This window comes from Chrysemys picta, chromosome 20, assembly GCF_011386835.1.
Source record: "Chrysemys picta bellii isolate R12L10 chromosome 20, ASM1138683v2, whole genome shotgun sequence".
NCBI classification, from domain to species: domain Eukaryota; kingdom Metazoa; phylum Chordata; order Testudines; family Emydidae; genus Chrysemys; species Chrysemys picta.
Window position 1 is genome coordinate 4,214,227 of NC_088810.1, and position 11,210 is coordinate 4,225,436.

Here is an 11,210-nt window from a genome sequence, read left to right on the forward strand (position 1 = left end):
GCAAATCGCCTGGCTGCTGATTACGCGCAGCCAGACACCAGGGCGATTAGAAGAGCACACCATGAAGCGGTGTGCATCAGAGAAGCTTTAAAAACCAGTTTCATGGCTGGCCAGGCTACAGTGTGAAATATCTGTTTGTTTCTCCTTCATGAAAACCCGCCCCCTTTATTGACTGATTTTCTGTAAGGAACCCACCCTCCCCCTTCCCCCAGCTTTCTTTCAAACCAAATAAAGTCACTATCATTTAAAAATCATTTATTCTTTATTAATAGATTAGAAAAAGAGGGAGGGAACCCGGGTGGTATTTGGGAGGAGGATTACTGGGAAGGAAAAAGCCACAAAGAAAAGGTTAAAAAAATGACAGCCTTTTGCTTGGGCTGTCTACTGGGGTGGAATGGGAAGGTGTACGGAGCCTCCCCCCCCGCGTTCTTACACGTCTGGGTGAGGAGGATACGGAACATGGGGAGGGGGGAGGGTGGAACAGGGGCTGAAGCGGCAGTCTGTTTTCCAGCAGCCGTTCCTGAACCTCCACCAGACGCTGGAGCAGCCCCAGCGTTGCTTCCTTCATCCTCTGGTCTTCCTGACGCCACCTCTCATCTCGAGCGTCTCTCCTCTCCTCACGTTGGTCTCTCCTCTCCTCACGTTGGTCCCTCATGTCCTCACGTTGGTCCCTCCTCTCCTCACGTTCACTGACTTCTTTCCTATACTTTGAAACTGTTTCCTTCCACTCATTCAGATGAGCTCTGTCACTCCTGCTGGATTGCATAATTTCAGAAAACATCTCTTCTCGCGTCTTTTTTTTACGACGCCTTATCTGTGATAACCTTCGGGATGGAGGAGGGAGGCTTGAGGAATTTGCAGCTGCTGTAGGGAGGGGAAAAAAGAGAGAATTGTTTTAAAAGCTACATTTTGCAGAACAATGCTTATACTCTTTCACGGTGACCAACACTGTTCACATTACATAGCACATGTGATTTCTGTGCAAGGTCGCATTTTGCCTCTTAATGCTGAGTGCCTGTGGCTTTGCTGCTAGAGATCACAGGTCTGGGCAACAGAATTCTGCTTGCATGCGGCCATGGTAAGCCATTCTCTTACAGCTTCTGCGCCCTACTTTCCCACATACCAAGCATAGCTTGTAGAGTGCTGCAGAAGCCTGGCCAATCTCAGCCAGTTGGGGGGGGGGGGGAGTGTGGTGGGGCTTGTCTGGGCAAGTAGAGTGCTGCGGTTTTTCTGTTAACATTCAGCAGCACCAGAAAACAAACTAACCACGGTACCCCTCCCCCCCACCGCGTGGCTGGTATCAGGGAAGATCCCTACAGGCACCAAACTAATCCCCCCCCCACCGCCGCCCCCCCCCCCCCGCCATGAATTCTCTGGGATGATCACAGTACCCCTCCCCCCACCGCGTGGCTGGTAACAGGGAAGATCCCTGCTAGCCAAACGTGAAAAACTCAGGGCCAATTTCCCATCTGCGCTTGGCTAACTGCAGGGAAGGATTTATTTTCCGCCACAGGCAAACAGCCCAGTAGGAACGGCCACCTCTGTCCCCTTAATTAAGTTCCCGTATTTCAACCAGGTTACCAGGAGTGATATCACTCTCCTGAGGATTACACAAGAAGATAAAGAACGGATGTTGCTTGAATGCCAGCAAACACCGGGACCATACGCTGCCAGGCTTTGTCAGGCAATGATACCAGATTACTTGCTGCAAGCATGGCGTGGTCAAGTGTCCTACCATGGAGGAGGGAATAAAGATGCACTGCCCAGAAACCTTCTGGCAAGGCTTTCGGAGTACCTCCAGGAGAGCTTCATTGAGATGTCCCTGGAGGATTTCCGCTCCATCCCCAGACACGTTAACAGACTTTTCCAATAGCTACAGACTTTTCCAGTAGCTGAACTGACCGCGAATGCAAAGTCAGGCAAAGTAATCATTAAAAACCGTTTGCTTTTAAAACAAGTTTTATATTTTAAAAGGTAAACTCACCTGAGGTGCCTTCCATGGGGTCAGAGTCTTGGGTACTGGCTTGGGAGGCTTGGGAGGCTTGGGAGGGTACTTCAGTCAGGGTGATAAAAAGATCCTGGCTGTTGGGGAGAATGGAGTGCTGTGTGCTCTCTGCAAGCTCATCCTCCTCCTCCTCCTCCTCCTCTACCCCATCGGCAGAATCCTCAGGCGTCGAGACTATCCCCGACCCAGAATCCACGAACACAGGTGGGTTAGTGGTGGCAGCCCCCCCTAGAATTGCATGCAGCTCGGCGTAGTAGCGGCATGTCCGCGGCTCTGACCCGGAGCGACCGTTTGCCTCCTTTGTTTTCTGATAGGCTTGTCTGAGTTCCTTGACTTTCACGCGGCACTGATCTGAGTCCCTATTGTGGCCTCTCTCCATCATGCCCTTGGAGATTTTTTCAAAAATTTTTGCATTTCGTCTTTTAGAACGAAGTTCTGCAAGCACTGAATCCTCTCCCCATACAGCGATCAGATCCAGTACCTCCCTCACGGTCCATGCTGGTGCTCTTTTTCGATTATCAGCCTGCATGGTTACCTGTGCTGATGAGGTATCTGTGGTCACCTGTGCTCTCCACGCTGTGCAAACAGGAAATGGAATTCAAATGTTCGCGGGGCTTTTCCTGTCTACCTGGCCAGTGCATCCGAGTTTAGATTGCTGTCCAGAGCGGTCACAATGATGCACTGTGGGATAGCTCCCGGAGGCCAATACCATCGAATTGCGGCCACACTAACCCTAATTCGAATTGTTAAAATCGATTTTGGCACTACTCCGCTCGTTGGGGTGGAGTACAGAAATCGATTTAAAGGGCCCTTTACATCGAATTAACTAGCGTCGTTGTGTGGACGGTTACAGGGTTAATTCGAATTAAAGCTGATAAATCCGAATTAAAGTCGTAGTGTAGACCAGGCCTTAGTCTTCTGGGAAGAGCAAGAGTCAGGCTAACTCTCACAGCTAATAACGTGTGACTTCCAAGCAGGGCCTGGGCGAGTGGCAAAGAACTGTAAGAGATGCTGGTTTTCATCCTTGTGTTAGATAAGAACGGAACACAGACTGTAGCAGAAATTGCTGAGGAAAGTAAGGTATCAGGAAGGAATATGTATAAACAAAATGCAGTTGTTGATCATTACTGTATGTCACAAAAGGTATCAATGCTTGCCCTCATTGTTTATCTTTTGGGAGACCTGCCGTTGTGCATTCTCCCCCGTGCTATATTGCTTGAGAATAAACTGCCTCTGGCATGTTCAAACCAATCTCAGAGTGAGGACTCGTTTTTCTCCCACATCCGAAACACACGTTTGATACTTCACACACTATCGTTAGTAGAGATAAATAGAAATAAATAAAATCTGCTTACACAGACACACTGTGTTACTGCCATTATCTCCTCTATTTTAGTCAATTGTTTTTCACTAAAAACATAATTTTAACATATGTTTATGTTTATTTTACATATTTTTCTCTTTTATTATGAAAGGGAATTAATGTTTCTAATTATTTTGGCATTTATGTTTACCGACCACAATCATGTATGTGACTCACTAACATTTGGCTCCATCTTTGCTATTGGTATCATGGTTGGAACTGCATTTATTTCCATACAAATTTTAAGTTAATTTACAGATATAACTAAAAATACAATTTGAAAATAAGCGACTTTTATCTGCCCACTGTCTAAATTTCTGTGTTTAACTAATGTTTTTTAAACTGGAATTACTAAAGTGAGTAGAAGCTAGAGTTACGTTCCAAGAGAATACTATAATTTGATTGTATGACTTTACATAATGAATGATAAAGCACAATATGATAACAACAATAATACTAATTACTCCGGCCAGGACAGGTTAGGCAGTTTAGAACTCACTACTCAAAGAATTCAATGTAAGCATAAAAGAGAAATAAAATTATGAAATGCAGAGACCAGTCCAAAAACTCAAATAACGGCACTTTGAAAGAATAAAATTACAGAGAATATATGTACATTGCAGGAAGTAACAACAAGAAACAACAGCAATATAAGTATATGTTGGGTGGGGTGAGTGTGAAAGAGACAGTGTGTGTGAGCTGCGGGTGTGTGTGAGCTGGGGGAGTGTGTGCGAGACCGCATGCTGCCCCTTTAAGAGAGCAGCTCTTAGCAGTCTCAAGGAAAGCTCCTTCAGACACAGCAGCAGCTGCCAGCAGCTCCTTCCCTCTCTCGGTGAGCCCTGTCCCCCCACCCCACCTGCTCTGCAGAGATGGGGTACATGGGGGGGGCAGGGGACAGCCTGACATCAGAGCCCCTCCCCCCTGCTCCTTACAGCAGACAGGAAGCTCCCAGGAGCAGCTGGCCAGGGGCGGCTCCAAGGCAGGGGGCAGGAGCCACATGGCTGTACAGGCCAGCAGGGGGCGGGGCACCCGTAATCTGGAGGCGCCCCTGTGACGTTACACTCCATCATGCTTTATAAAAATATGTGTATAAGTGTGAATATAATGTAACTGGAATATACTTTACGCAAAAGGTTTTTTGTAAGGTATCATTTCAAAGCTTATAATCTACTGAGTGTGTTCCTCCTATTTTTACAAATGCATCATCCTTGTACCTGGATCTAGGAATATATAGTATAAGTCTGAGGTCCTATTGTAATTAAGGAAATAGTTGGACATTAATGGTGGTTTGGAATCTTAATGGCTCCCATTGACTAGAACAATTGACTCTAGATGGCTCTGTTTACCTGCAAGTCTCCACTGCATAGGTGCGGGCCAGTCCTTGAGGAATGGAGGGGGGCTCACAGGACATGTGATCATGTCACCTGAACTGGAATCCATCTTTAACCTGGTGCTTTTCCAGTTAGAAGGAGGGGTGAGGACACAGAGAGACAAAAGATTCCCGCCTTGTGCCGAAGATATAAAAGGGGGTGGAACAGAACAAAGGGGGCTGGAGCTAACAAGAATTGAACCAGGGGAATGGATTCGGCCCAGACTAGGAAGGAGTCTAGTCTGTGAAAGAAGCTTATTGGAACATAGCTGAGGGTGCGTTTTACCTGTATTCAGTTTCTTGATGTATTAGAGTTAGAGTTGTGTGTTTTGTTTTATTTTGCTTGGTAACTTACTTTGTTCTGTCTGTTATTACTTGAAACCACTTACATTCTATTGTTTATACTTAATAAAATCACTTTAGTTTATTAATTAACCCAGAGTTAGTGATTTATACACAGGGAGCAAACAGCTGTACATAACTCTCTCTCAGTTTTATAGAGAATAGACAATTCACGAGTTTACCTTTTATAAGCTTTATACAGAATAAAACGGATTTATTTGGGGTTTGGATTCCATTGGAAACTGGGTGTCTGGGTACTGGAGACAGGAGACAGGAGCATGTGCTTAGATTTGGCGGCATGGTTCAGACCCTGGGACTCTGTTGCATCAGGCTAGCATGTGTGGCTCAACAAGGCAGATTTCTGCAGTCCCAAGATGGCAGGGAAAATGAGCTCTTGAGGTAGTGTCAGCACATCAGGTGACAGTCCCAGGGGGTGTCTGTGACCGAACCCATCCCAGCCCCGGTCCCCCGTGGCTAAGGCCGGTCCTGGATTACTTTGTTTTTTCTGTGATGACCGCAAGGTGTCCAGATACCCCAGTGAGGAGCGCAGGACGATACCCTCTACAGCAGTGGCTCTCCAATTGTGGATCAGGAGCTCAAAGTGGGTCACAACCCCATTTAATGGGGTGACCAAGGCTGGCTTAGACTTCCTGTAGCCCGGGACCAAAGCCCAAGCCTCACTGCCTGGGACTCCGATGGGCTCAGACTTTGATCCCCCATCCTGTCCTGGGATTGTGTAGTAATTTTTTGTTGTCAGAAAGGGGTTATGGTGCAAGAACAGAGCAGACCAGGGGATCTACTGCAAGACAATGCAGTTACCACAAAGCCAGATCTTAGTGTGAAAGCAAGTGTTCAGTCTTTGAGAAATGCTGAATCGATTGTGTTTGTCTTTGTGTTACAGTCGCACCTACTATGTGCTTGGATTGGTCCAAATGCAGCAGAATCCTTGGTTTCTAGACATGTCTGAGAATCATGTAAACTTGCAAATAGGAATAAAACTCACTTTTTATTTCCATACGTTTTTCAAATTAGGAAGAGCAATTGTGATCAGGAATCAAGATACACTCCACTGGAGATGCAGGATTGTAATTAGCACATGCCAAAAGAAAGCGATACCTGTGCTATGCCATGACACTTTGTAAAATGACTTATAAACCCCTTGCTGGCTTGGAATGATTCATCCCCTGTTAAATTTCCATATTTTGTCGCTTGGGCTTGAAGAATTGGCCCACTTAGCGGCATTCCTTTCTGCCTTTCCTGAGCAAACCACGTGCGCATGGCTTTGTCTATTGTGGGTTTTGCTGAATAGCGCACACGTTTTCCCTTAAGCCCCATGGCAGAATCGATATTTTGTACAAAGCCATTCAGTTTAGATTAGTTTTTTAGCCATCCTCAGAGAGTAGATTAGACAATCCCAATGTCTTTTGAAACTTTGGCCTGGGTTTCTCCGCTATTTACTTGCTCTATTGCAGCTAGCTTTTCTTCTACAGTGTAGGAACACTGACGCTTGCCCTCTGCCCTCTAGTGTGACAATGACTTAGTGTGCTAGAGACGTCTTTATGAACATGGGTAAAGACATACAACATGTTTCCGCTCCGCACTTCCTGTCAATTTCTATGTCAGTGAGTTAATGAGCAAATATGTAGCACTACATAGCAAGTTTCTATACCACGTGTTAATGAGTCTCGTGTGTTACATAGGTAGCACTGGAAAGCATGGCACTACCGCGCGTTAAGCGGATTCGCGCGTAAACAGGTCTGTACTGTACATAAACGCACGCACACGCTACACACACACATATATATATACAGAGAGAGAGAGTACATATAGACAGTGCACACACACATACACTGATATATACGTACATTGACTATTATTTTAGGATATATTTTATATAATGATGCTAATTATGTTTCATTTCTTGTATTAAACCTATTACACCAGATCTGGGGTGTGTGACAGACTCCCAGGCCCCAGGCTTTCTTGACTCCATATGGTCCCTGGGAGGACCCCCCTTCAGTTTGACAGCCCTTCTCGGGGTCACAAATACTCTAGGGGGTTAAGACTTGGGCTCCAGCACCTCCTGGATTGGCACCTCCCCGAGCCTTCAGCCTGCCTGTGTCTCACTGTCAGGGAGTCCCCTACCTCTGGTCACCCGCGGCCTCCACCCCCAGAGGGAGCAATGCCCCCCCAATCTCTACCCTGCAGTGACTCTCAGCCAGCATAACACAGGAGGTTTATTGAACGTCTGAACCCAGCACAGGCAGTTCTCAGGGCCCTCGGGCCTGGCCAGTCTCAGCACCGTCCAGCTGGGTCTGACCCCATCCAGGTAGCTCAGGCCCCTCTTTGTCCCCAGTCCAGAAGCGACCTCCTTCCAGCTGAGCTCCCCCACCAGCCCCGCCTCCACCCTGTGTCTTTGTTCCTGGGCAAACAGATCACCTGAGTCCCCTCTCTTCCGTTCTTTGTTCCCTGACTGGCCAGAACCAGCTGCCTTCCTGGGCCATCTCTACTCTGGCCTTTGTTCTCCCACCGGCCAGAACCGGCTGGCTCCCAAGATGGGCTGGGCCTCCGGCTCACCGGTTGCTAAGTTCTACAGTGTCCAGGCCAGTGTCCAGGATCTGGGCTGTTAGCGAGGTCACACCTGGCCCTCTGCAACCACAACCCCCCTCTCCCACCACCTCATTACACATGCATCACACAGGGAAACTGAGGCACAGACAGTATTCATGCAAATCATTAACAAAATCCCACACTTCGTCACAGGCTGTTTTTAAAATAGAAGTTTCATAAAAACTAATCACAGTATTTTTTGGATTTTAGACAGATTTCACAGAGATCTTGGCCATTTAAACCTAATGATCACAAAAAATATCCCACATTTTTCAGTTCCTGCCCCATGTTTTAAAATATTTTCAGGATATTGAAGAAAACAGACTTTTGAATTATTAAGATAGATAGATAGATAATGACTGGTAATTAACCCTTGCCCTGCCATATCTGTAAGAGACGGACCCCAGTCACCATGATCTTCAGAAATGTAAGATTTCGATCTTGATCTGGCGGTTCCAAGGTTTCCCAGTGAATCACTTTTTCCCCTACATCTCAACTTGTTAATTCACAAGACCCAGGAAAGACACACAAGTCATATACTGAGCTCAATACAATGCACAAATATCCCTTTCTCAGCACTGAGATGCGGCCACCTCTGGGGTAGGATGTGGGGGCTGTTTATACAGGGACCCCTCAGCAAGCGCTGAGATGCAGTGACCTCTGGGGTGGGGTGCGGGGGCTGTTTATACAGGGACCCCTCGGCAAGTGCTGAGATGCAGTGAGCTCTGGGGTGGAGTGCGGGGGCTGTTTATATAAGGATCTATTCTCGGCTAGCACTGAGATGCAGCCACCTCCAAGTGGGGCATCTGTTTAACAGTAACCGAGGGAAAAAACTCGGGCAGCTAATTTAAAATAGTTTGAAACCAAATGAGGATTAACCAGAGGCAGAATGTACCACGCCAAGCAAGGGGCCGGCCCGGACAATGGGGTTTCTGCCGTGGATCTCGCCACAATGACCAGGGGTCTGCCCTGATCCGGATTGATCCAGGGCAGCGAGTTCTAACCCACTAGACCCGGCAGCCTCAATCCCAGCAGGAATCTGCCCCGGGCTCGCCCCTTCCGCCACTGGCTGGGGACCTGTGTCCAAGTGGCCGCGCCCCACTGTTCAATGGGACCCTCTCCCCTGCTCTCCGCGGCTCTCGCCCAGGCCTGAACAGGGGCCGACCGGCCAGAGGTGGAGCAAACTCACCAACTGGAAACTTCCTGTTGTGGAAGATCCTCTCAGCAACCAGCTTCCCAGCACAGCCGCCGGTGCCCACACACAGAGGGCAGAGCTTAAGTGCTACTGGCCTGGGGCAGAGCGGGCCAGGGTCTGGCTAGGGTGGTAGACTTGGGAGGGCCCGGCCATCGGGGCTGGTCCCAATGCCCCTAGGGGGCGCTGTGTTTCTTTTAGTTCTAGGTTCCTCCCAAACCCTTGTGTATCTCAACACCGGGCAAGGAGTCCTTGTATAAACAGTCCCGGCACCCCACCCCAGAGGCAGCCATATCTCAGCACTGGGGAGAGGTCCCTCTGTAAACAGCCCCCATGAACCAGGACAGATGCAGCTGCGTCTCACCTCTCAAATAGAAGGAGGCGTCTATGGAGGGCTGTGGAATCCAGCTGCTTCTCCTGATCCAGCCGATAACCTGGGTCCCATCAAAAAGGATTCCCCAGACTCAGTGACCAGGGACCTGGGAGACGTTTGAGGAACTGAGAGACAGAGAATAAAAGAGACTCTAGAGGGGAAGAACCCCTGGTCCCACTCCCACTCCCCAGAGCCAACCAGTGTCACACCCTGCAGCAGATTGGAGCCAGGGCCCCCTACAGGGGAAAGGCCCCGTGCCCCATTCCCTCCACCTCCAGCCAGTCTCCCTGAGGTGGGGCCGGAAGCCGTCTGTCACTGGGAGCAGGCCTCTGTCTGTGACAATCTCCCTCTTGCATCGATGGCACCTAGATCTCCAGCCATTGGAACCGGCCTTCTGCAAGACCTTCTAGGGCCAGAATCACACGCTGACTTCCCCTTCCTGTCTTGAAATCTCACATCTCCCCACAGCCCACGCGCTGACACTCGCGCCCGCTCCCTGACAGGCAGATCTTCACACGCACCCGGCTCTTCAAATTGGAGTCAGGATTCGCTAGCTGTCCTAACCGGGCACCTGCTGTTCCAGTGCGCTGTTCCCAGGCACCCCACCCCAGAGGCGGACGCATCTCAGCTCCGGGTGAACAACCTCTGGACAGTGTCATTTTGTGGCTGTTCCCCAGCTGCCCCCCCTGGAGGTGGCTGCATCTCAGCTCGGGGTGAGTGATTAGCAGCTGCAGCATGTACAATAGGATAAGAGGTGTGAGCTGCTAGCGTTCAAATATTAAAAGCAGTAATGAAGGGATATAGCTGGGACAGGCGGCTGGGAGCCAGGACTCCTGGGTTCCATCCATGGCTCTGGGAGGAGAGTGAGATATAGAGGGTCTCGAAGCCAGAACTCCTGGGTTCTGTCCCTGGCTCTGGGAGGGGAGCAGGGTCTAGTGGGTTAGAGTGGGGGTTGGAGGCAGGGAGTCAGGACTCCTGGGCTCTATCCCAGCTCTGGGAGCAGAGTGAGGTGTAGAGGGGCTCAGAGCCAGAAATGCTGGGATCTAATTCCAGCCCCATAAGCAATATGCAGCCTGCCCCCATTGCAGGAAAGCCACAGGGAGCCCCAGCCAGAAGGAGGGGAAGTCAGCTGGATGCTGGTGCTGGGGTTCCTGAGAGAGCATCTCCCCCCAACCCCCTCCTGTCTGCACCCACTTCTACTTTCACATTCCCGTGCATACCGCTTTCCCAGGCTCTGAGTCACAAACCCTGGAGAACCTGGGCTGCAGGATTGGAGACCCAGGCTCCGTGCCCCCCTCTGCAGGTCTAGGGGTGAGTGGAACTGGGGAGGGAGCTGGATGGTCTCTGGCAACTGGCGTGACCCTCAATCTCGACCCACAGACCTTTGTGATCCCAGCCCTTGCTCCCTGCCCCCACAGCTATGATTGTGTCCCAGCTGCAGAAGGAGCAGGGTGGAGCAGGGGAGCAGGGAAGGCAGCTGTGGGGCAGGGAGAGCAGCATTAGCGCCCCCCCTTTCTGCAGAGTGGGGAGCCATGAGCTCTCTGCAGCACCCCTACCCCAGGGATGATTTACCCACATCCAGTTCCACTGGGTCCCTGAAGAACCAGCCCCTCACCGTGCGTTGGTGACACCATCACTGCGGGGGGGGGTGTGTGCTGAGCCAACGGGCTTCAAAGAACATGGTGTTTCCAGGCAAAGCACACATCTGTGGATTTTAAAAACCAGTTTCAGGATTTTGAAACCTTTTTCAGTGAAGCACATGATTCTTATAGGAAATCTCAGGATTTATTAGTGAATTTCAGAAGGGGGGTTGCTGATTCACATTAAATCTCGGGATTCTTTAGCAAATCCTGGAATCACAGATCCACAGGTGAGAAGGGACCTCAGGGGTCACCTAGTACAACCCCTGTCAAGGTGTAGGATTGGTTGGGTCTAACCCATCCAAGACAGATGCTG

General features: G+C 49.5%; 1 protein-coding gene across 1 annotated transcript; it reads right to left on the minus strand.

Annotated features, from left to right (window-relative positions):
- Window positions 1-243: 243 nt before the first annotated feature.
- On the minus strand, window positions 244-2,916 carry LOC135976687 (myb/SANT-like DNA-binding domain-containing protein 2). The gene is made up of 2 exons (XM_065573705.1): window positions 1,985-2,916; window positions 244-864 (listed from the first exon to the last, which is right to left on the minus strand). The coding sequence occupies exons 1-2, from the start codon at window positions 2,532-2,534 to the stop codon at window positions 350-352; spliced, it is 1,065 nt and encodes a 354-aa protein (XP_065429777.1). The 5' UTR covers window positions 2,535-2,916; the 3' UTR covers window positions 244-349.
- Window positions 2,917-11,210: the final 8,294 nt, after the last annotated feature.

Bases quoted from the DNA above. Each gene is read 5' to 3' on its own strand.
- LOC135976687 (XM_065573705.1), bottom strand. From the start codon at position 2,534: ATGCAGGCTGATAATCGAAAAAGAGCACCAGCATGGACCGTGAGGGAG. The intron at 865-1,984 runs GTGAGTTTACCT...CCCTCCCTACAG, and splicing joins CCCCATGGAAGGCACCTCAG to CAGCTGCAAATTCCTCAAGC.